This window comes from Choloepus didactylus, chromosome 6 (assembly GCF_015220235.1).
Source record: "Choloepus didactylus isolate mChoDid1 chromosome 6, mChoDid1.pri, whole genome shotgun sequence".
Lineage (NCBI taxonomy): Eukaryota > Metazoa > Chordata > Mammalia > Pilosa > Megalonychidae > Choloepus > Choloepus didactylus.
The window spans coordinates 117,680,691-117,706,354 of NC_051312.1; the positions used below are offsets into that span (position 1 = coordinate 117,680,691).

The 25,664-nt window shown below is 39.3% G+C and overlaps 1 protein-coding gene across 1 annotated transcript in view; it reads left to right on the top strand.

The window, feature by feature from the left end:
* The window catches only part of CEP126 (centrosomal protein 126), a 116,649-nt gene extending 114,107 nt beyond the window's left edge, over positions 1-2,542 (top strand). The window contains exon 11 of the mRNA XM_037841206.1: positions 2,179-2,542. Within this exon, the coding sequence (XP_037697134.1) occupies positions 2,179-2,280 (102 nt within the window). The 3' untranslated portion in view covers positions 2,281-2,542. The remainder of the gene's footprint in view (positions 1-2,178) is intronic.
* The last annotated feature ends 23,122 nt before the right edge of the window (positions 2,543-25,664 follow it).

Sequence of the window (25,664 nt, forward strand, 5' to 3'; positions counted from 1 at the left end):
TGGCAATGCCTGTGTTCCTATGAATGCTGAAGCTTTTAGAGAAAACTACATTGGAAATATATATAAATAAATATACACACACTTACACGGATGTATTTTGATAGACAATTACATGCCCTAGGCTTGTTCTCAATTTCATATAATTTTATTGTTTTCAATAAAAACAATTCATTAAATGTATAGCTAAATATGATCTAGTATTTATACTTCTGTAAATCCTTTATATAAAAAATCCAAAAATGTTTATTTTTCAGCATTAAAAAACCAGGTTTTCATTATTCACAATGCATGAACTAATTTATTTAACCCCAGTATATGCAAAAAAGTAGTTTCAGAATTGCTGAACCATATACCTGTGAGAAACAAATTTACTAAATAAAGTATAGTGATGCATACAGTTATTTTTTATTTTTAGCCTCACATATTCAGTCAACATACTCTTTTCCAAAGTTACTTAGGTCAGCTCCCTTCTTCCCCACTCCCTTCAGTGTGGCTTTATCATTCATTTGTAGTAGTTAGATTTATCCGACATAGTCTACTTTTTATGTTGGGTTCTCCCAACATTTCTGATCGATGTATTTTTTTTTTTAATTTGCATACAATAAATCCATTCTTTGTGGTATTTGATTCTATGGGTTTTGATAAATTCATAGAGTTGTGTGTCTACCACCACTGTATCCCACAGAAGAGTTCATCACACCCAACCCTCATACCACCCCAGGGCAACCACAGATCTCTAGTTTTTGTTCCTATAGTTTTGCCTTTTCCAGAAACAGGAAATGCTAAAATGAACCCTGTGGTGCCTGATTGGAGTCGGAGATATCGGCATGAATTCATGTTTTGTTTTGTTTTTTTTAAAAATATTTATATAGATAGATGGACAGAGAAATAGATATAGATGTTTAGATTGATATGCATACATACCTTTCCATGCTCTGGCTACTGAGAGGAACTGGCACCCATATCTTGGTTTCTAAATATGAAAATCCTGTTCTCTAATAAAAAAAAAATGAGCTCTTGGAGCAGTGGTTGATTCCAGGGCTGGGGCAGGGAAAATACAAGATGAGCCTAAAGCATCTTGTGGTGCCAAAAAGTAAGAATGTGCAAAATAAAGAAAAATTGTAATATGGGGACATGTCAAAAGAACACAGGACTCTCTCTCTCTAAGCCCACTCGGCAGGTAAACTCACTGCTCTCCCCCCTACATGGCACATGATTCCCAGGGGTGTAAATCTCCCTGGCAACACGGGATATGACTCCCAGGGATGTGCTTGGACCCAGAATTGTGGGATAGAGAACATCTTGACCAAAAGGAGGAAGGAAAATGAAACAAAATAAAGTTCCAGTGGCTGAGAGATTTCAAATGAAGTCAAGAGGTCACTCTGGAGGGCATTCTTATGTGCTATATAGATATCCCTTTTTAGTTTTCAGTGTATTGGAATAGCTGGAAGGAAATACCTGAAACTGTTGAACTGCAGCCCAGTAGTCTTGATTCTTGAAGGCTATTGTATAAATATGTAGCTTATACAGTGTGACTGTATGATTGTGAAAACCTTGTGGCTCATACTCCCTTTATCCATTGTATGGATGGATAAGTAGAAAAATGGGGACAAAAATAAAATGAAAAATAGAATGAAATGGCGGTATGGAATGTGTTGGGTGCTCTTTTTTATTTTTTTTTTAATAAGGAAAATGTTCAAAAATTAATTGTGATGAATGGACAACTATATGATGGTATTGTGAACAATAGATTGTACACTGTGCGTAATTGTATGGTATGTGAATATATCTCAGTAAAACTGAGTTTTGAAAAATGCTATGAGGAGTGACCTCGATTCTTGAAGACGACTGTATAACTATGTAGATTGCATAGTGTGACTGTGTGACTGAAAACCTTGTGGCTCGCACTCTATCCAGTGTATGGACAGATGAGTGGGAAAATGGGGACAAAACTTAGATGAAGAATAGGGTGGGATAGAGGGGATGGAAAGATTTAGGTGTTCTTTTTTGCTTTTATTTTTATTTTGGCCAAATTGACATATGAACCTAACCATCACAATAACCGTGGTCAAATGATCAAAACTAAGAAATTACCATTTGTATAATATTATTAACTAAATCACAGGATTTATTAGGATTTTACCATTTTTTCCCACTAATATCCTTTTTCTGTTTCAGAGTCCAATCCAGGATATCATGTTCCATTTTCATTGCCATTTTCTTCACTCTCTGCTGATCTTTAACAGTTTCTCTGCCTTTATTTTTCTTTTATCATCTTGACACTTTTGAAGGGTACAGGTCGGGTATTTTGCAGAATGTCCTTCAATTTGAGTCTGTGTGATGTTTTCACATGATTAGATTGAGGTTATGGGTGCTGTGCCCTTCACAGAGCATTTTATCATGGGGTGCATGATATTGATAGGTCTTCTTACTGGTGATATTAACTTGATCACTTGGTTAAGGTGATGTTTGCCAGGTTTCTCCTCTGTAAAATTACTTTTCTTCATTTGTAATTAATAAATATTTGGGGAGGGTTGTGATGGTTAAGTTTATGTGTCAGCTTGACCACATGATGGTGCCCAGGTGTCTGCCAAGCAAGCACTGGCCTGTTACTGCAAGGACATTTGAGACTGGTCGTCAGTCAGTTGGCTGCAGCTGTGACTGATTACATCAACAAAGGGCATGCTTCTGCAATGAGGGAATTCAATCAGCTGGATTTAATCCAATCAGTTGAAGACTTTTAAGGGAGAAGGAGAGAGGACCTTCACTTCTTCTTAAGCTAGGCAGTGAAGCGTTTCCTGAGGAGTTCATTGAACATCTTCATCAGAGTTGCCAGTTCCCTGCCTGCTCTACAGAATTTGAAGTCGTGCATCCTGCCCTAAGGAATTTGGACTCGTGCGTCCCCACAGTTGCAAGAGTCACTTTTATAAAATCTTATATTTACAGATAACTCTTGTTGGTTCTGTTTCCCTAGAGAACCCTAACTAATACAATTATGTAAGGTGATAACATTAGGGAAAGCTGGGTAATGGGTGTATGGGAGCTCTCTGTACTATTATGGCAACTGTGTAAACAAAAATTACTTCAAAATAAAAAGTTAAAATTTTTAAAATTCTCAAAATATTTAAAACCCTTTGTTGTACCACATGCCCTATCTTTTTGGTTCAGAACAAATGTCACCAGAATTATATAAAACATACATTTAACAGTTTATTTTAAAATGTATCAAGCATCTATGTATATATGCCATTTTGATATAGATTATATAGAGTAACATTCCTGCCCACAAGGAGATGATAATTTAGACCATCTGTTTCAAAGCCATAGTGCAAGCCCAGTGTCAGTGATACTGAAGATTAGACATCTCACCCTTGTCAAAATTTTGGAAGAGCTCAGGAGACTGCAGTGGCAGCAAAGGTAAGCCCAGGTGAGCCTCCTCCACAGGGAGGCCTCATGCCAAGCTCCTCATGGTCACAGACCTTCATTTGCTTACGGCATGTGTCTGATCAAAATGACAAAAATGCTCTTCATTACTGCCATAGAGGGGGAGAAATTCCATTACGTACTGATTATTTGAAAGAAAAAAAAAGTCTACATACCAAGAAAACATGATTTTATCTTGCAATAAAGACATTTATCCTGTAATAATAGCTAACATTTATGGAAAGTGTATAATATGCCAAGTCTTATGCAAAGCTCTTTATGTGCAGCATCTAATTGCTTCCTCCTAGCAACCCAATGAAGTAGGTTTTATTGTTGTGTCTGTATTGAAAATGAAGATACTGAGATGTGGCGAGGCTGATAAAATCGCCAAGGTTTCAGAGCTTGGAAGAAACATATCCAAGAATCAAAACAAAATGTGTTCGACTTAGAGCCTCTTAACCCCTGTAATATACAACCAGGTCTCTTTACAGAGCAGAATTTTCTAGATGATAATGTGTATGAACATATTTATAGGATTTAGAACAAGCTAAAAAATATAACAAAATAATCTTCTTACAAACATGACCATGGTGAATACATAACAAAAAGTTTTATACGCAAATACGTGGACCATTTGGATAGAAAATCAATTTGCCCCATGTGTATTTCGAACAGGTTGAAGCTTGACTCGAATTCCTTTAAGCTTTTGTAGACCACAAGTGGAATATACTAGTCACACTGTCTTCTTTATACCAAAAGTGTCAGGAGTCATTACCTACTTACCTCCCAAATGGCAAACAAAATCACTTTTCCTACTTGACCAGTAAGTATTGCCACTGTCAGGAAAGAATGGAAGAACAAAAGAATTATTTACTCTCAACCATTGTATTTCTAAAGTGAACATCATGCCCCAGGGTATCATGGCAGAAATATTAGGGTAACCTAAATTATTCTCAGAAATTCCCTTTCCCTTTCACAATTTTCAGAGCCTAACTCTCCCTGACCATCAGCAAGTCCAAACTGTCTGTCTTTGGTTTGCTTTGGAGATCGGATAGTTGCTTTTTAGTGATATGTATGGAAGAAGGTAGAATTATCAAGGGACAGATTATGTAGGAAATGTTCTTGTTACATTTTATGATCCATTTGTTAAATATGCATTTTAAGCACAGTCAATGTGCCAGGCACTGTACCACACCTGGAGAAACAAAAATGAATTACATCCCCTGCCCTCTAGTAGCTCACAGTTTCCTGGGGAAAAAAAAGACATAATCGATTGTAATACGGCAAAACTAGGACCCAAAGTAGTGGAGTGGAGAAAGCACATACTTGCCCTTAACTCTGCCTGGAAAAGTCAGGATACTGGGGCTTGAGGTATAAGTTGGAGTTCACCAGGCAGAGAGGGAGACAAGCAGCATTCCAGGAAAGGAGAATGGCATGTGCAAGGCCACTACAAGTAGCTCAGTATGACTGCGGCTCAGACTGCATGTTGAGAAGTGGCCTGATCTGAGGCTAGAAAAGCAGACAGAAGCCCAAACAACATGGTTAAGGACCACCTTGTATTACTTGTATTATCATGTGTCTTCTTACTAAATCATAGACCATATATCCCTAACTCAGTGCATACCACATAGTAGGTCCAAAAATAACATGTATCAAATTAAAGTTTTTAAGTGTAATTTTAATACCATTATCAGTTGTAAAACTAGGTCAATTTATTTGAGATTAAAAAAACAAAAACAAAAACAAACCAAAAAAACAACAACAAAAAAAAAAAACTAATGTATATACTGCCCTCTAGTGGTTATAAAACAGTGGACTTTCCTACCTATTGCAGTGAATGCCAGTAGCTTTCATGAATTTTAATAACAATATTTAACTAAAGAATTCACTCTCATATTTTTCTATTTTACTTTATTTCACTTTAAAACAATGCTGGTTGCAACCCATTAAGATATCATCCACTAATAGCTTGCCACCTAGTTTGAAAATCAGTGCTCTCTGACAACCCTTGTTTTATTTTAATATATTGTTATAAATATATTACATAGACTGTCATGATTTGATTCACTTTGAAAGCAGATATGATCTAACTTTTTCTCAGCCAGTTGAGTTAAGCCTATTAACACAAATAATACAAATAAAATCCCCATACACTAGCACTAATAATCATACCTAACAAATATATTTTGTAATTTATATGCATTTCACATGCATTATCTTAAACAAGTTTCTACTACAAACCTCAGTTTGCTTTAATTTTTCAGAGTTAAAGATTGAATTTCCTCAAAGATAACAAGACTTGAAATAAAGATATAATAAACATTATTATTTATAATAGAAAAAAATAATAAAACTCTACATGACAAATGATAAGAAAATTGTTAAATTATGGTACATCCATATGATGACTATAATGCAATTAAAATTGTATTCTTGAAGAATATTTAATGAAATAAAGAAATAGCAATGATTCAGTGCTAAGTGTAAAAAGAGGGATATGTCTCAACTATGGGAGGAAACAAACAGGGAGAAAGAAAAGCCAGGAAATTAAATGCAATGGAATATTAGCAGTGGTGGTTTCTCAGTAGTAGAATTTTGGTGATTTCAATTTTTTCTTAATGAATTTTTTTTCACAATATCTACATTGAGCATATATTACTTTTCAATCAGAGAAGGCAATATACATATATATATATATGTATATAAATATACATATATATATATATATTATTTTTTTTTAAGACAAAGTAAGATTGTCCCCATTGATTCAAAACGTACATATGAGAAGAGGAGAAAGAATGCCCCTTAAAGTCTGCCTTTCCAGATTTCCTCTGAACTTGAAATTCAGATCCTACAACAGATTTTCCATATTGGGGATGAGTCTGCTTGTCACAAAAGCATCTTCTGTGGCATTCCTTGTACAGAAATATACCAAAAAAGGCTACCCGTATTCAAAATCAGAAGATAAGTAAGTACAAACTTGTTTTATTTCTTCCTATATATGAGTATTAGTGAAAATTAAACTCTTCAAGAACTTGCCTTGGAAAAGTTACATCAGTCTGACTTTTATTTCATTGGGTGATACTTTTGGAGGGGTTAAAAAAGATACTAAAAGCACTATTATAGTGCTGCATGACAGAATGGTAAACTAGATAAAATATAATATTAAGGGTTGCCTTAACGATCATTGCTTAGAACAAGCTAAAAATTGGATTATGGCCCAAGCAATATTATTAAACATCTAGAAGATTTTTACTTTAAAATTGTTTTCCAATTTTTAATATTTTATCCCCATATTTTATTGCTTATGTAGTAGTTGTCTTTCATAATGCCTTTTTCTAAAGATTTTTATACATATAAAAATTTTATAGATATATGATACATTACAAGATTTTGTATTGTATGTATATAATTTAAGTAGTAAACTTTCAAGGAATCTAAAAGTAAGGAAGAACTTTATACATCATTTATTCCAAACTCCTGATATTACAGATGAAATGCAGGTACCTTTTAAATGGCTGTGTTTTAACATCTGTGAATCTAATATCCATGGAAATAAAACTAGCTTTCTGCCTTTTTTAGGTTTTCTACAGTTAGGCAAGGAAAGAAAAAAAAAGAACACTTTCCAGAAAGGTATGATTTGTGTGTGTTATTGCATTTATCGGAAATCAATTCAAAGCTGTTAATTTATTCATATATTCATTCAAAACAATTAATTTTTGCCCCTTAAATCTGCTCTGTACTTGAGATTGGGACTCCAATAGAAATCAGATATGGTCCTGTTGCCAAGAAGTTTGTAATCTATAAGATCTTACACTCTGGAAAACAGGTGAAAGTGTGATGAATGTTATAATAGAAACAAACACATATTATAATGGGATCACATAGAAGGAGCATTTAACCCAGACTTGGGCTGTATAATAAGTTTCCTGGAGGATCTGAGTACAAAACTGGGACCTGAACAATGGGTTAGACAAGTGAAGATGGAAGAGAAAGGGGCAATTTCAGGCAGCAGAAATAGCTTCTGTCAAAGTTAGCCTGCCTCCCCCTTGCTTCATAAATCTCCAAATCAAAGAGAACTGACAGAACTTCCAAGCAACAAGAGCAATTGAACTAACACTTTTACCTCTGCTCCTTCCTGAAAGCCCAGTTGAACAACAAAGAATAAAAAGGAGGGAGAACAAGGACAAAGAAAACAGGAGAGAAGACACCAGAGGTTAGAAAGCATGTGGTCAAGTGGTAACTGACTTAGAGGACCAAAGAAAGCTGAAGCTTATGCTGGCAGCGGGGGAAGCCTAAAATCAAGTCTGTCCTGAAGATCCCCAGAAAGGCTCGGGTTTGAGACAATAAGTAGTCCTGAATATTGGGGGCAAAGGTGAGGCTGAAATAAGATTAGTTAAAAGTATATTTAAGAAGCAGTTAGATCAAGAACATCAATCAGATGTGTCCCCTTTTCCCATAATGTCAACACCCCTTTTCAGCATGAACAAGTTAGGGTGGTCACTGCCTAAACATCCCTGAAGATCAGCAAAGCAATTAAACTAGAGGAAGGGGTAGCAACAAACAAGATGGACTTTAACAAAGATTATGAACACTGAATCTCTATATAATTTTCTTCTTCTTAGTTTTTAGGGTATTAGAATAGCTGGAAGAAAAGAATTGAAATGGTGGAACTATAACCCAGCATCCTTTGAAATTTGTTTTATAGCTACTTGTTAAATTGTAATTTGAAAGCTGTATCTTTTTGTATATATGTTAGATTTCACAATAAGGACTATATATGGTGGTATATAGTACCACAATATGGTACTATAACTCATAACATTTTTGGAAATTTCCTATATAATTACTTTTTAAAGCAAACTTTGAAAGATATTACCTTTTTGCATATATGTTATATTTCACAATAAGGAAATAACTGAGACTGTGGAACTGTAACCCATAACATTCTTTGAAATTTGCTCTCTAACTACTTGTTTAATTTCACTTGGAAAGTTATCACTTTAATGAACATATGTTATATTCTACAATAAAAAAATATGATTAAAAAAAAAAAGAAGCAGTTAAACCCAAGATCTAATCCCCCATACCATAAAGCTGGGCATCTCCCATTCTTTTGCCAAAGCAGGAACATTTAACAAAACTAAGAATAGAGAGAGCTTCTTGATCCTGCCAGAGGGCATTTAGTGGTTGCTGTAGTGCACAGCGCGGATTTGCCCCTCCAGGCGGAGGAGCCTCAGCTGCTAGGAATGTAGCAGCCAGCAGCTCTGGATTGAGTCACTCCCCAGGCATCACCCTCAGCCAGAGAGACTCCTCACAGACTGTCACACCCCCTCCCTAAGGGAAGTTCTTATCCAATATCTTGTTGGTATGAGGTGTAAAGGCCAGACCATCTTGCTTCAAGGTAGGAAAATTCTGAAAGGCATGAAATTTTCAGCCAGCAAGAAATTTTCACCAGCAAGAAATAGGAAATGTAAATTTTAAAAAGAAAAGATACCATTTACAATAATGACAAAAATTAAAAGTGCCAATGATAATTATTTTAAAAGACGTGCAAGCCTTTTCTAGGAAAAATATATATATTGTTTAAAGACATTTAAAAAGAAATAATTGGAAGGCTATAATACATCCTTGGATTTGAAGATTGAATGCTGTAAAGATGTCAGTTCTTCTCACTGATCTAAGCATTCAATGCAATTCCATTCAAAACAATGAAGGGCTGTTTTTTTTTTTTTTTTTTTTTTTTTTTTTTTTGTTTTTTTTTTAATCATCATTTTATTGAGATATATTCACATACCACGCAGTCATACAAAACAAATTGTACTTTCGATTGTTTACAGTACCATTACATAGTTGTACATTCATCACCTAAATCAATCCCTGACACCTTCATTAGCACACACACAAAAATAACAAGAATAATAATTAGAGTGAAAAAGAGCAATTGAAGTAAAAAAGAACACTGGGTACCTTTGTCTGTTTGTTTCCTTCCCCTACTTTTCTACACATCCATCCATAAACTAGACAAAGTGGTGTTTGGTCCTTATGGCTTTCCCAATCCCATTGTCACCCCTCATAAGCTACATTTTTATACAACTGTCTTCGAGATTCATGGGTTCTGGGTTGTAGTTTGATAGTTTCAGGTATCCACCACCAGCTACCTCAATTCTTTAGAACCTAAAAAGGGTTGTCTAAAGTGTGCATAAGAGTGCCCACCAGAGTGACCTCTCGGCTCCTTTTGGAATCTCTCTGCCACTGAAGCTTATTTCATTTCCTTTCACATCCCCCTTTTGGTCAAGAAGATGTTCTCCGTCCCACGGTGCCAGGTCTACATTCCTCCCTGGGAGTCATATTCCACGTTGCCAGGGAGATTCACTTCCCTGGGTGTCTGATCCCACGTAGGGGGGAGGGCAGTGATTTCACCTTTCAAGTTGGCTTAGCCAGAGAGAGAGGGCCACATCTGAGCAACAAAGAGGCATTCAGGAGGAGACTCTTAGGCACAAATATAGGGAGGCCTAGCCTCTCCTTTGCAGCAACCGTCTTCCCAAGGGTAAGACTTATGGTAGAGGGCTCAACCCATCAAACCACCAGTCCCCTATGTCTGTGGTCATGTTAGCAACCATGGAGGTGGGGTAGGCGAATACCCCTGCATCTCCACAGGCTCCTCAAGGGGGCACTACATCTTTTTTTTTTTTTTTTTTTTTTTTTTTTTTAACTTTCCCTTCTTTTTTCAAATCACCTGTATGAAAAAAAAAGTTAAAAAGAAAACAAACATACAATAAAAGAGCCTTTCAAAGAGACCATAGCAAGGGAGTAAGAAAAAGACAACTAACCTAAGATAACTGCTTAACTTCCAACATGTTCCTACTTTACCCCAAGAAAGTTACATAATATAGCAACATTTCAGTGAACTTGTTCCTACTACAACCATCAGAAATTAACAGACCATAGTCATTTCTGGGCATCCCCAGAACGTTAAATAGCCTATCTGTTCTTCCTGGATTATTGTTCCCCCTTCCTTAATTGCTCTCTACTGCTAGTTCCCCTACATTCTACATTATAAACCATTTGTTTTACATTTTTCAAAGTTCACATTAGTGGTAGCATATAATATTTCTCTTTTTGTGCCTGGCTTATTTCGCTCAGCATTATGTCTTCAAGGTTCATCCATGTTGTCATATGTTTCACCAGATCGTTCCTTCTTACTGCCGCGTAGTATTCCATCGTGTGTATATACCACATTTTATTTATCCACTCATCTGTTGAAGGACATTTGGGTTGTTTCCATCTCTTGGCAATTGTGAATAATGCTGCTATGAACATTGGCGTGCAGATATCTGTTCGTGTCACTGCTTTCCGATCTTCCGGGTATATACCGAGGAGTGCAATCGCTGGATCGAATGGTAGCTCTATATCTAGTTTTCTAAGGAACTGCCAGACTGACTTCCAGAGTGGCTGAACCATTATACAGTCCCACCAACAATGAATAAGAGTTCCAATTTCTCCACATCCCCTCCAGCATTTGTAGTTTCCTGTTTGTTTAATGGCAGCCATTCTAACCGGTGTTAGATGGTATCTCATTGTGGTCTTAATTTGCATCTCTCTAATAGCTAGTGAAGCTGAACATTTTTTCATGTGTTTCTTGGCCATTTGTATTTCCTCTTCAGAGAACTGTCTTTTCATATCTTTTGCCCATTTTATAATTGGGCTGTCTGTACTATTGTCATTGAGTTGTAGGATTTCTTTGTATATGCAAGATATCAGTCTTTTGTCAGATACATGGTTTCCAAAAATTTTTTCCCATTGAGTTGGCTGCCTCTTTACCTTTTTGAGAAATTCCTTTGAGGTGCAGAAACTTCTAAGCTTGAGGAGTTCCCATTTATCTATTTTCTCTTTTGTTGCTTGTGCTTTGGGTGTAAAGTCTAGGAAGTGGCCTCCTAATACAAGGTCTTGAAGATGTTTTCCTACATTATCTTCTAGGAGTTTTATGGTACTTTCTTTTATATTGAGATCTTTGGTCCATTTTGAGTTAATTTTTGTGTAGGGGGTGAGGTAGGGGTCCTCTTTCATTCTTTTGGATATGGATATCCAACTCTCCCAGCCCCATTTGTTGAAAAGACCATTATGGCTCAGTTCGGTGACTTTGGGGGCCTTATCAAAGATCAGTCGGCCATAGATCTGAGGGTCTATCTCTGAATTCTCAATTCGATTCCATTGATCTATATGTCTATCTTTGTGCCAGTACCATGCTGTCTTGGCAACTGTGGCTTTATAATAAGCTTCAAAGTCAGGGAGTGTAAGTCCTCCCACTTCGTTTTTCTTTTTTAGAGTGTCTTTAGCAATTCGAGGCATCTTCCCTTTCCAAATAAATTTGATAACTAGCTTTTCCAAGTCTGCAAAGTAGGTTGTTGGAATTTTGATTGGGATTGCATTGAATCTGTAGATGAGTTTGGGTAGAATTGACATCTTAATGACATTTAGCCTTCCTATCCATGAACATGGAATATTTTTCCATCTTTTAAGGTCCCCTTCTATTTCTTTTAGTAGAGTTATGTAGTTTTCTTTGTATAGGTCTTTTACATCTTTGGTTAAGTTGATTCCTAGGTACTTGATTTTTTTAGTTGCTATTGAAAATGGTATCTTTTTCTTGAGTGTCTCTTCAGTTTGTTCATTTCTAGCATATAGAAACATTACTGACTTATGTGCATTAATCTTGTATCCCGCTACTTTGCTAAATTTGTTTATTAGCTCTAGTAGGTGTATCGTTGATTTCTCAGGGTTTTCTAGATATAAGATCATATCATCTGCAAACAATGACAGTTTTACTTCTTCTTTTCCAATTTGGATGCCTTTTATTTCTTTGTCTTGCCGGATTGCCCTGGCTAGCACTTCCAGCACAATGTTGAATAACAGTGGTGACAGCGGGCATCCTTGTCTTGTTCCTGATCTTAGAGGGAAGGCTTTCAGTCTCTCACCATTGAGTACTATGCTGGCTGTGGGTTTTTCATATATGCTCTTTATCATGTTGAGGAAGTTTCCTTCAATTCCTACCTTTTGAAGTGTTTTTATCAAAAAGGGATGTTGGATTTTGTCAAATGCTTTTTCAGCATCTATTGAGATGATCAATTGATTTTTCCCTTTCGAGTTTTTAATGTGTTGTAATACATTGATTGTTTTTCTGATGTTGAACCATCCTTGCATGCCTGGAATGAACCCCACTTGGTCATGGTGTATGATTTTTTTAATGTGTCTTTGGATTCGATTTGCAAGTATTTTGTTGAGGATTTTTGCATCTATATTCATTAGGGAGATTGGCCGGTAGTTTTCCTTTTTTGTAGCATCTTTGCCTGGTTTTGGTATTAGATTGATGTTAGCTTCATAAAATGAGTTAGGTAGTGTTCCATTTTCTTCAATGTTTTGAAAGAGTTTGAGTAAGATTGGTGTCAGTTCTTTCTGGAAAGTTTGGTAGAATTCCCCTGTGAAGCCATCTGGCCCTGGGCATTTATTTGTGGGAAGATTTTTGATGACTGATTGGATCTCTTTGCTTGTGATGGGTTGGTTGAGGTCTTCTATTTCTTCTCTGGTCAGTCTAGGTTGTTCATATGTTTCCAGGAAATTGTCCATTTCTTCTACATTATCCAGTTTGTTGCCATACAGTTGTTCATAATATCCTCTTATAATTTTTTTAATTTCTTCAGGATCTGCAGTTATGTCACCTTTTTCATTCATTATTTTGTTTATATGGGTCTTCTCTCTTTTTGATTTTGTCAGTCTAGCTAGGGGCTTGTCAATCTTGTTGATCTTCTCAAAGAACCAACTTTTGGTGATATTTATCCTTTCTATTGTTTTTTTGTTCTCTATGTCATTTATTTCTGCTTTAATCCTTGTTATTTCTTTTCTTCTACTTGGTTTAGGATTGGTTTGCTGTTCATTTTCTAGCTTCTTCAGTTGATCCATTAGTTCTTTGATTTTGGCTCTTTCTTCCTTTTTAATATATGCGTTTAGTGCTATAAATTTCCCCCTTAGCACTGCTTTTGCTGCATCCCATAGGTTTTGGTATGTTGTGTTCTCATTTTCATTCGTCTCTATATATTTAGCAATTTCTCTTGCTATTTCTTCTTTAACCCACTGATTGTTTAGGAGTGTGTTGTTTAACCTCCAGGTATTTGTGAATTTTCTAAGTCTCTGATGGTTATTGACTTCTAATTGTATTCCATTGTGGTCAGAGAATGTGCTTTGAATAATTTCAATCTTTTTAAATTTATTGAGGCTTGTTTTATGTCCCAGCATATGATCTATTCTGGAGAAAGTTCCGTGAGCACTAGAAAAGTATGTGTATCCTGGTGATTTGGGATGTAATGTCCTGTAGATGTCTGTTAAATCTAATTCATTTATCAGATTGTTTAGGTTTTCAATTTCCTTATTGGTCTTCTGTCTGGTTGATCTATCTATAGGAGAGAGTGATGTGTTGAAGTCTCCCACAATTATTGTGGAAACATCAATTGCTTCCTTTAGTTTTGCCAATGTTTCTCTCATGTATTTTGTGGCACCTTGATTGGGTGCATAGACATTTACGATTGTGATTTCTTCTTGCTGAATTGCCCCTTTTATTAGTATGTAGTGGCCTTCTTTGTCTCTCAAAACATCCCTGCATTTGAAGTCTATTTTATCTGAGATTAATATTGCTACACCTGCTTTCTTTTGGCTGTAGCTTGCATGAAATATTTTTTTCCATCCTTTCACTTTCAGTTTCTTTGTGTCCCTGTGTCTAAGATGAGTCTCTTGTATGCAACATATTGATGGTTCATTTTTTTTGATCCATTCTGCGAATCTATATCTTTTAATTGGGGAGTTTAATCCATTTACATTCAACGTTAAAACCGTGAAGGCATTTCTTGAATCGGCCATCTTATCCTTTGGATTATGTTTGCCATATTTTTCCCTCTCTCTATTAATATCCTTTATTGTACCCATACCGAATCTCTTTAGTACTGAACCTTTCTCCAAGTCTCTCTGTCCTGTCTTTGTTTCTCTGTCTGTAGGGCTCCCTTTAGTATCTCCAGTAGGGCAGGTCTCTTATTAGCAAATTCTCTCAGCATTTGTTTGTCTGTGAAAAATTTAAGCTCTCCCTCAAATTTGAAGGAGAGCTTTGCTGGATAAAGTATTCTTGGCTGGAAATTCCTCTCTCTCAGAATTTTAAATATATCGTGCCATTGCCTTCTCGCCTCCATGGTGGCTGCTGAGTAGTCACTACTTAGTCTTATGCTGTTTCCTTTGTATGTGGTGAATTGCTTTTCTCTTGCTGCTTTCAGAACTTGCTCCTTCTCTTCTATGTTTGACAGTGTGATCAGTATATGTCTCGGAGTGGGTTTTTTTGGATTTATTCTATTTGGAGTTCGCTGAGCATTTATGATTTGTGTATTTATGTTGTTTAGAAGATTTGGGAAGTTTTCCCCAACAATTTCTTTGAATACTCTTCCTAGACCTTTACCCTTTTCTTCCCCTTCTGGGACACCAATGAGTCTTATATTCGGACGTTTCATATTATCTATCATATCCCTGAGGTCCATTTCGAGTTTTTCAATTTTTTTCCCCATTCTTTCTTTTATGCTTTCATTTTCCATTCTGTCATCTTCCAGGTCACTGATTCGTTGTTCAACTTCCTCTAGTCTTGTACTATGAGTGTCCAGAATCTTTTTAATTTGGTCAACAGTTTCTTTAATTTCCATAAGATCATCCATTTTTTTATTTAGTCTTGCAATGTCTTCTTTATGCTCTTCTAGGGTCTTCTTGATTTCCTTCATATCCCGTACTAGGGTCTCATTGTTCATCTTTAGTTCTTTGAGTAGCTGCTCTAGGTGTGTCTCTTCTGGTCTTTTGATTTGGGTGCTTGGGCTTGGGTTATCCATATCGTCTGGTTTTTTCATATGCTTTATAATTTTCTGTTGTTTTTGGCCTCGTGGCATTTGCTGTCCTTGATAGGGGTCTTTTAGGGTTTGTAGACCAGTTGAAGTCCTTATCTCTAATTTATCAGATCTACAGCTTCGTGGAGTACACTTTCTCTAACTAACCAGCAGGTGGCGTCCACGAGCCACCTGTTCTCCACAAGCCAGATCTCCCCTGCTTAGCCTTTTTGGTGAGTGGGGGAGTGAGTCTTGTGGGGCCCAATTGGTGTCCCAAGATTGCGTGTGTAGTTGGTGTTGCCTGCCCTGTATGTGGGGCGTGTTTCTGGGCAGTCGGGGAGGGGGGGTGGCCCTAACAATCAAATCTCCCTGATGATCCTAGAGTTTTAAAGCTACTGCAATAGTCTAATCCTTCAGTTCAGTCCTGCCACAGTTTGTCTCTGCCACTGACCCACAAGTCTTTGGTATTGGTGTATGGCTCCTGAGACTTGCAAGTGGGCCCCTCTTCCAGGCTGTGCACCCCGGGTCCTCTGTTGAGGGATGACTGTGCTATGTCGCAGGTGAGTGCCGTCCCCCCAGGGCAGTTCTGGGCTGCTGGGCTGTGTTGGGAGGCTCCCAGTCTGCTCAAATGATGGCTGAATGGGGCTCTGTTAATTCACACTGCTCCCCCTTCCCAGCTCTGGGACATTCAGCTGAGGTTGCAGGGAAGGCTAATGTCCACGCCCAGTTTTGTGGTGTGTGCCTGTTATTTGAAGCACTTCCGTCACACTGGGTTGTCTGGGGCAGCTCTGGACTATGGGGCTGGCGATGGGCAGGAGTGTTTCCTGTCCACCAGGATGGTGGCTGTGAGCGGACACCCCCCTTTTCTTGGGAAGTTGTGTTGTTTAGTGAATTTTCTCAGCCACTGGATTATTGCCTTTTGTCTCAGAGCTCTCTTAGTTCTGCTCTTGACTTGACGTGCCCAAATTTCAATTCTTTGAAGCTTTCTGTATTGAGCTTCTTAGAGTAATTGTTTTAGAAAAAGCAAAAAGGATTTAAAAAAAAAAAAAAAAAAAAAAAACGGCCCTCCTCAGAGATCTAATGGGTTATTGAAATGCTAATAGACAAAGCAACCAGGGCCATTAAGGAAAGGTGCCCTGGGCAGAGAGATCAGCCTTGCTTCGGGATTTGCATATGCGCCTCAAGGCCTGATCTCCGCCCTTCCCCTTTCTGTGTTCACCAGAACTCCAAAAATCCTCTGCTTTTACTTTGGAGCTTCTCGTGTTGTTTTCCTTCTATGCCCGTCTCCTCTCTGCTGGGCTGGCTGCTCTCAGAGTCTCTGGTGTCTGGCCTCAGTCTATCTATGGTTGGAGTTTGAATCAGTAGAATGAGTTTCCGATGAGAGCAGCCACTGCAATTCTCTGAAGGGCTGTTTTGAAACTTGACAAGATGGTCAGAAAATGGAAGAGGACCAAGAATAACCCAGATAACTCTGAGAATGAAGAACAATGTGGAGGTACTTACCTTATCAAATAAGACTGAATGAAAGCTTTTGTAAATAAGAATGTAGTTTTGACACCTGAAGATCAGTGGAACAGAATAAAAAATCCGAAAGTAAACCCAGGCAGTAAGGCATCTTGATTTATGACAAAGCAGGCATTACATATCAATGGGGAAAGGGTAGATGTGCCAGCCACAGAGTCTAGATAATTTACCCCAAGGCAGATATTTTCCAACAGCCTCTAGCTGCTGCACCCTGGCATCCACTGCAGTGTTCACACCGATGCCACACTCTCCTCAGACTGTCCCAAGCGAAGGAGTATAGTGGGTGAAGCAGAGATGGACCTTTCTTACCCAGTGAGGGGCAGTCTTTGTTCAGGGATGCCCTATTAGCCTGGGCAAGACTTGCTCAGAGCTGCTTCTTCCTTCTCTCTCTCCTTTCACAGGTGTCAGGCCCTCAAGGCTTTCCTAGCCAAATCCTCCTCTCTTGCTGCTTTCTCTTTCACAGGTGTTCCCCCACCCCCACTCCCCAATAAATCTCTTATACCCCCAATTCCATCTTGGTATCTGCACTTCAGAGGAACTGAACTGACATAGTTGGTAGTGGGAATGGTCCAAGAAAGCGGGCCAATAAGACAGTGTTTGGGGGACTGGATCTCTCACTGGCTGCCAAGGAGAACCCATCTTGAATGGAATGTTGGCCACAGATTGTCCCTGGCACAAGAAAGTGGCACAACTGCTGAATATTTCAGAGGTGGTGGTATAGAAAACATTCCAGTGAAGAAAAAACAGGCTTTCCCATGTGCTAACCGATTTGAAAGTTATGGGGGGGGGGGGCGGGGGAGACAATGCCCACAAGGACAGTGGCAGGTTATTACTAAATTGAATTAAAGTCCTCAGGAGGAATAATAAGAACCTGAGGGCAGTTAAACAGTTAAAGGCTAAGTGTGAGAACCAATAAATACTGTGGTGGCATTGCAGTGGAAGAACAACGCAGCTGAGGAGCAAATACAGGACTTAGTTAGAATGAGGAGCTGCAGAGGGATTTAAATGCTCAGGCAAGGCAAATTGAATGTGCTAAGGTCAGGGCCCTGCAAAATGGAATGGGGACATCTAGGTGAATCACCCCAGGGATTTTGGTTGAATGACTCCCAGCTTTGTGTCATGCCCCACTACCGTCAGCCCTGACCTGCAGAGGAGAGCCACCACTGAAGTTGCTAATGATGCTGGTGCTCGTCTCACCATGCCCATCCTTCTTGCGGATCCTTAAGGCCCAGTGTTTCCCCAGCTGTATTGTGCTGGGATTAACAATAGTTATCTGCCCATCAGCCAGGAGAAGAGGTGGGGGTAACACTGAGGAGGCACCTAGGCCTTGTGGTGGAGAGCCCTCTGCAGCATCTTCTTATGTGGGGTAAGTGCATACTCTTAACAGGGAGGGTGGTAGATGGGTACCAGTATCACTAAGAACTTGAGTGGTGGCTTTCTCTGTAGAACAGGACTGAGGATAAGAGAAGGGGTCACAGAATTGGGCTGGTTAATAGTGATGGACATCATGAGTGCCCAAAGAAAGGCCAGGTGGCAACACTTAACCTTCAGAAGCCAGAAGGCCACAGTTACCATAACAACCAGCAAAGTTAAAGAGGCAGCCAAGAAAGCTTGACTTGCAGGGAATTGTAGAGAATATTGCCCTACTTGCAAAATAGACTGGTACCCTACAAGAGTACTGCTTCACATCTGCAATCAGAATAAGGTAAGAAGGGACGAGTAGACTAGAACTCAACAACAGAAAGACAAACCAATTAAAAATATATGAAGGGGACAACGTAAGATGGTGGCTAGGTAAGACAGGGCAAAAAAACACCTCTGTGAAAAATACTAGATAAAAACCACAAAGTGACCCAGAACACCAGTTTCAGTGATGCACCAGCTGGACAAGTTCGGCTAAAACCACAGGGACCTGTGCACCTGGTGAAACCAGGAGTCTGCATTCTGAAACAAGTGAGTAAACTGGCTGAAAGTCCTGTGGCCACGCTGCAGTGTGAGGAAACCAGGGGTTGGCATTTGGAGATGGACTAGTTCTTTTAAAAAAAATAATAAAACCAGGAGCAGCTGTAGTTATGACGGTGAGAACCACGCAGTGAAGCACAGCAGGAGTGGGCTGTGCCAACCTGTCGGTGTCTGGCATGGAGGGTAGACTACTGCTGATTCCCTAAGGGCCAGGGTGGCAGAGGGGAGAGCCAAAAAGAGAAAGAAACTGCACTGCTTGCAGCTGGCTCCCCGGCGGGCCGGAGGCACTCCTGCCTGAGGCCTTATCCATAGCCCAGAGCTGCGCCAGGACACCCAGTGTGACAGGGAGTGTATCCCATAGCACCACGCACATGCCACATTATCGGCCATGGATGGTGGCCTTGGGTGCACCCACAGCTAGTTGTCCCTGAGCTGGGAAGGTGGAGCTGTGCGAAAAGGGGGGGGGGGTTGAGATGCCCCATTCAGCCATCTTTGCATCAGGCTGGGAGTGCCCCCGCATGGCCCAGTGGCCCAGGGCCTCCCTTGAGGGATGGCACGCACTTGTGAGGTAGCACAGCCTTCCCTCAGCAGAGGTCCTGGAAGATCACAGCTGAGAAGGGGGGCCCACTCAGAAAACCTGGGGATGGTACGTCAATGCTGGGGTCTTGTGGGTCAGCAGCAGAGAAAATCTGGGGCAAAACTGAAATGAAGGCTTAGACTCTTGCAACAGCCTTGAATCTCTGGTAACACCTGGGAGGTTTGATTATTAAAGCTGCCCTGCCTCCCTAACCACCAAGACACACGCCCCACATTCAGGGCGGACAGCACCAACAACTTGGTGCACCAATTGAACCCCACAAGAATCAGACACCCACATACCACAAAGACAAAGTTGGGGAGAACTGACTTGAGGGGAATAGGAGACTCATGGACTCCATCTGCTGGTTAGTTAGAGAAAGTGTATGCCACCAAGCTGTAGATCTGACAAATTAAGAGACTGGTACTTTTGATATCCGAAAAGAACCCTATCAAGTAAAGCAAATGCCAAGAGGCCAAAAACAACAGACAATCTTAAAGCATAAAACCAGATGATATGGAGAACCCAATCCAAAACATCCAAATCAAAATATCAGAAGAGACACAGTACTTGGCGCTATTAATCAAAGGACTACAATCAAAGAATGAGAGCATGACACAGGATATAAAGGACATAAAGAAGACCCTATAAGAGCATAAAGAAGAAATTGCAAGAGTAAATTAAAAAATAGAAGATCTTATGGAAATAAAAGAAACTGTTGGCCAAATTAAAGACTCTGGATACTCATAATACAAGATTAGAGGAAGTTGAATGACTCAGTGTCCTAGAGGACCACAGAACAGAAAATGAAAGAACAAAAGAAAGAAGGGAGAAAAAAATTGAAAAAATAAAAATGGATCTCAGGGATATGATAGATAAAATAAAATGTCGAAATTTAAGACTCATTGGTGTCCCAGAAGGGGAAGAGAAGGGTAAAGGTCTAGAAAGAGTATTCAAAGAAATTGTTGGGGAAAACGTCCCAAACCTTATACACAATATAAATACGCAAAGCATAAATGCCCAGCAAACTCCAAATAGAATAAATCCAAATAAACCCACTCCAAGACATATTCTGATCAGACTGTCAAATACTGAAGAGAAGGAGCAAGTTCTGAAAGCAACAAGAGAAAAGCAGTTCACCACATACAAAGGAAACAACATAAGACTAAGTAGTGACTACTCAGCGGCCACCATGGAGGCAAGAAGGCAGTGGCATGACATATTTAAAATTCTGAGAGAGAAAAATTTCCAACCAAGAATACTTTATCCAGCAAAACTCTCCTTCAAACTGGGGGGAAAGCTTAAATTTTTCACAGACAAACAAATGCTGAGAGATTTTGCCAATAAAAGACCTGCCCTACTTCAGATACTAAAGGGAGCCCTAACAACAGAGAAACAAAGAAAGGAGAGGGGAATATAGAGAATTTTAACAGACATATATAGAACCTTACATCCCAAATCACCAGGACACACATTTTTCTCTAGTGATCACAGATCTTTCTCCAGAATAGACTATATGCTGGGACATAAAACAAGCCTCAATAAATTAAAAAAAAAAAAAAAAAAAAACAATTGAATATATTCAAAGCACATTCTCTGACCACAATGGAATACAAACGGATGTCAATAATTTTTGAGTTGTAACTCCACTATTTACTTCGTACATGATATAAAATACACAAACTCTAATGAGAAATCAGTGGTTTTGGACTCAATGTAAAATATGTGATTTTTGACAAGAACTATATAAAGGTGGGGGAATGGAGGAGTATAGGAACATAGTTTACATGACCTATTGAAGTTAAGTTGGTATCAAAGAAAAACAAGATTGTTATGGATTTAAGAGGTTAATTTAAAGCCCCACAGTAAACACAAAGAAATTATTTGAGAATATGACCATAGAGATGAAAAGTAGAGTATGGGTTATGAGAAGTGGGGGAAGGGGCAATAGGGAGTTAAGAAATGAGTGTAGGGTTGCTGTTTGAGGTGAAGGGAAATTTCTAGTAATGGATGGTGGGAAGGTGATAGCATTACAACATTCTAAATGTGATTAATCCCACTAATGGAAGGCTGGGGGCGGGGGGAATGGGAAGATTTAGGCTGTATATGTGTTTCCACAATTAAAAAAAGAAAAAGACAGTTTAAATAGATGGCAATTGAATGCCAAGGATGATCCTGGATGGAATCTGAGGATGGAGGACAGGAGGCTCAAAGGGACACAGTTGAGACATAAGAGGAAAAAAAAAAAATGGAAATATGGAATGTAAGCTTTGTATCAATGTTGAATTTCTTGAACTTCTTAGCTGCGCTTAATGGGACTGCATAAAAGAGTGTTCTTGTTCATGGGAATTGTATATGTGAACTATAGTGTTTCTTCAAGGATGTGTGCAGCTTGTTCTCATATGTTCAGAAGACAGAGCAATAGATGATGGATGCTAGATAGGGAGGGAGGGAGGGAAAGAGAAATGGTGGTGTGACAGGATGATAAAGTTGGTGGATCAGGGTATCAGGAGAGGGGGGTCAGGGTATGCTGGAGTTCTGTGTATGGGGTTTGTATTGTTTTTGCAACTGTTCCTATAACTTTGAATTTATTTCAAAATAAAATTTTAAAAAAAATGAAGAATGTGGTAAAAAAAGAAAATGGGTGAAGGACTTGAATAAACATTTATCCAAAGAAGGTAAACAAATAGCCAATGAGCACATACAGAACATTCTACATCATTAGTCATTAGGAAAATGCAAATCAAAACCACAATTAGCTAACACCGCACACCTACTAGGATGGCCATTATTTTTAAAAGGCAGAAAATAGGTGTTGATGAGGATGTGGAGAAATTGGAACCCTAGGGCATTCCTTGCTCGTGGGAATACAAAATGTAGCTGTTTGCACAATTTTGGCAATTCCTCAAAAAAAAAATGTTGGGTGGTTTCTCAAAAAGTTAAACATAGAATTACCATATGACCCAGCAATTCCACTCCTAGATAAATACAGAAAAGAATGGAAAACCAGGACTAGAACAGACACTTGTATGCCAATGGTCAGAGCAACATGATTCACAGTAGCCAAAGTTAGAAACAACCCAAGTGTCCTTCAACAGGTGAATGGATAAAGAATTACAATCTAATCAATACTGATAATGTCTGCCTACACAAGATTACATCAAAGATAATGGCGTTTGGGGGACACAATATATTCAAACTGGCACATTCCACCCCCTGGACCCCAAAATGACATTATCTTTCCATATACAAAATACATTCATCCCACAACAATATCACAGAAACTTACATCATTTCAGTAATAATAGTTAAGTACAAGATTGTTCTAGTTTGCTAATGCTGCAGAATGCAAAACACCAGAGATGGATAGGCTTTTATAAAACGGGGGTTTATTTTGCTACACAGTTACAGTCTTAAGGCCACAAAACGTCCAAGGTAACACCTCAGCAATCAGGTACCTTCACCGGAGGATGGCCAATGGTGTCCGGAAAACCTCTGCTAGCTGGGAAGGCAGCCGGCGTCTGCTCCAAAGCTCCTGCCTCAAAATGGCTTTCTCCCAGGACGTTCCTCTCTAGCAAGCTTGCTCCTTTTCAAAACATCACTCCCAGCTGCACTCAGTTTCCTCCTACCAAGTCAGCTCATTTATATAGCTCCACCGATCAAGACCCATCCTGAATGAGCGGGGCCACGCCTCCATGGGAACATCTCATCAAAATTATCACCCACAGCTGGGTGGAGCACATTCCAAGCAAATCTAACCAGCACCAAAATTTCTGCCCCACACAAGACCCCAAAGATAATGGCATTTGGGGGACACAATACACTCAAACCGGCACAAAGATCTCATCAAAATCAATTATAGGTGTGGTCAGTCCTAAGGCATAACTCTCCTTTAGCTGTGGATCTGTGAACTTAGAACAAGTTATGTGCTTCCAGTATACAAAGGAGGGACATTCATAGGATAAACATTCCCATTGCCATAAGGAGAACTGAAAGGAAAACAGGGTTTAAGGGACCAAAACTGTTCCTAAAACCCACAGGGCAAATTCCATTAGATTTCAAAGTCTGAGAGTCATTTACAGAACAACGCTGCATCCTTGGGGCTTGAGAGAACAGGAGTCTAATTCTTCCTAAGGGCCTTTGTGGCAGCCCTTTCCTCTCCAAATGCTTAGGTGAGTGCTCCAACATATCCACACACTGGGGATACCACCTTCTCAGCCCAACCCTCCTCAAACATCAGGGCAGCACCTGGATTCCCTTCCATCTCCAGGGCACATGCTCAACCCCTTCAGAACAGTGGGGTGGCAGCCAGGCTCTCCCCAATTCCCTGGGAATGTGCTCCACCCTCTTTGGGATCTCAGGTGTCAAAACTCTTCCAGAGCATCAACCTCCAGGACAAACTCACCCTTTCCATGCATGTGGGCCACTCCACTCTCCCAGCCCAAGGCCTCTTGACTCCAGACCTCAACCTCCATGGCTCTGTCTTTGAAGAAATTTTTCCTTCAATTTGTTCCTTGTCTGTCTCCTCCAGTCCAGACTGGCAATGGCTCTGTCTATAAAGATCTCACAAAAATTCTGTTGGCTTCACATGAAGCACACGGGTCAAAACCATCAGACAAAAGGATTTTCCACAAATCCTTTCTGCTTAACTGCTTTTCCAATATTGGCTTGTACTGAAATGGCGGCTGGGTTCCATGTTTGGTTACATCCTCAAGCTGGGCTGTAGCTTCTGGGATTCCAACCCATGGAAGCCTGTAGTTTTCCAAGCCATCACTTCTGGTTTCTTTGAACCCAAGAGTTCAGTTATAAGTTTATCTCTCTCCACTCGCATTTTACTATAAGCTGCAAGGAGAAGCCAGGGTACATCCTCCACACATAGTCTGGAGATATCCTCAGCTAAATATTCCAGGTTGTCGCTTTCAAGTTCTTCCTTCCATCTGACACCAGGACTCAATTTTGCCAAATTCTCTGCCACTATAAAACAAGGATCACCTTTCTTCCAGTTTGCAACAACACATTCATCATTTCTGTTCAAGGCCTCATCAGAAGTATTTTTAGAGTCCATATTTCCACAAACAGTCTCTTCAAAGCAGTTTAGGCCTTTTCTATCAAGCTTCTCACAATTCTTCCAGAATCTTCCCCTTATCCATTTAAAAAGCTACTCCAACATGTTTGGTATCTGCAAACATAGCAGTATCAGCACCCCACTCCTGGTACCAAAATCTGTTCTAGTTTGCTAATGCAGCCAGAATGCAAAACATGAGAGATGGATTGGCTTTTATAAAAGGGGGTTTATTTGGTTACAAACTTACAGCCTTAAGGCCATAAAGTGTCCAAGGTCAGTCATCAGCAATTGGGTACCTTCACCAGAGGATGGCCAATGGTGTCCAGAAAACCTCTGTTAGCTGGGAAGTCACATGGCTGGTATCTGCTCCAAAGTTCTGGTTTCAAAATGGCTTTCTCCCAGGTTGTTTCTCTCTAGGCTGCAGTTCCTCAAAAATGTCACTCTTAGTTGCACTTGGGGTATTTGTCCTCTCTTAGCTTCTCTGGAACAAGAGTCTGCTTCCAACAGCTATCTTCAAAATGTCTCTCATCTGCAGCTCCTGTGCTTTCTTCAAAGTGTCCCTCTTGGCTGTAGCTCCTCTTCAAAACATCACTCACAGCTGCACTGAGTTCCTTCTGTTTGTCAGCTCATTTATATGGCTCCACTGATCAACTCAGACCTACCCCAAATGAGTGGAGCAACACCTCCATGGAAATTACCCAATCAGAGTCATCACCCACAGCTGGGTGGGGCACATCTCCACAGAAACACTCAAAGAATTACAATCTAATCAACACTGATAAAGTCTGCCCACACAGAATTACATCAAAGATAATGGCATTTGGGGGACACAATATATTCAAACTGGCACAGGGTTTAACTGAAAAGATTAGCTTTTTATAATCATTTTTTAGTTAATTTGTTAAGTCAAATAAAAACAAAAGATGGTCTCTTTCAAGAAATGTCTGCCAGACTATTTATCCTATATTATTCAGTGTTCTCATTTATACACTTAATTCTTAAATAGTTCATGTTACTTCACCACTCAGTGTGGATACCTAAATAAACCTCAGACAAAACAAAAACACTTTAGGTTGAGGCCAGTGACATCTTTGAAATGACAATGTAAGACATCCCTGGAAAAAGTCTTCCCTCAAAATCAGCTAATAAAAGGACAAATCCCACATTGCTTAGAAATTTCAAGGACTATAGAGGCTGGAGAAGGACTCCA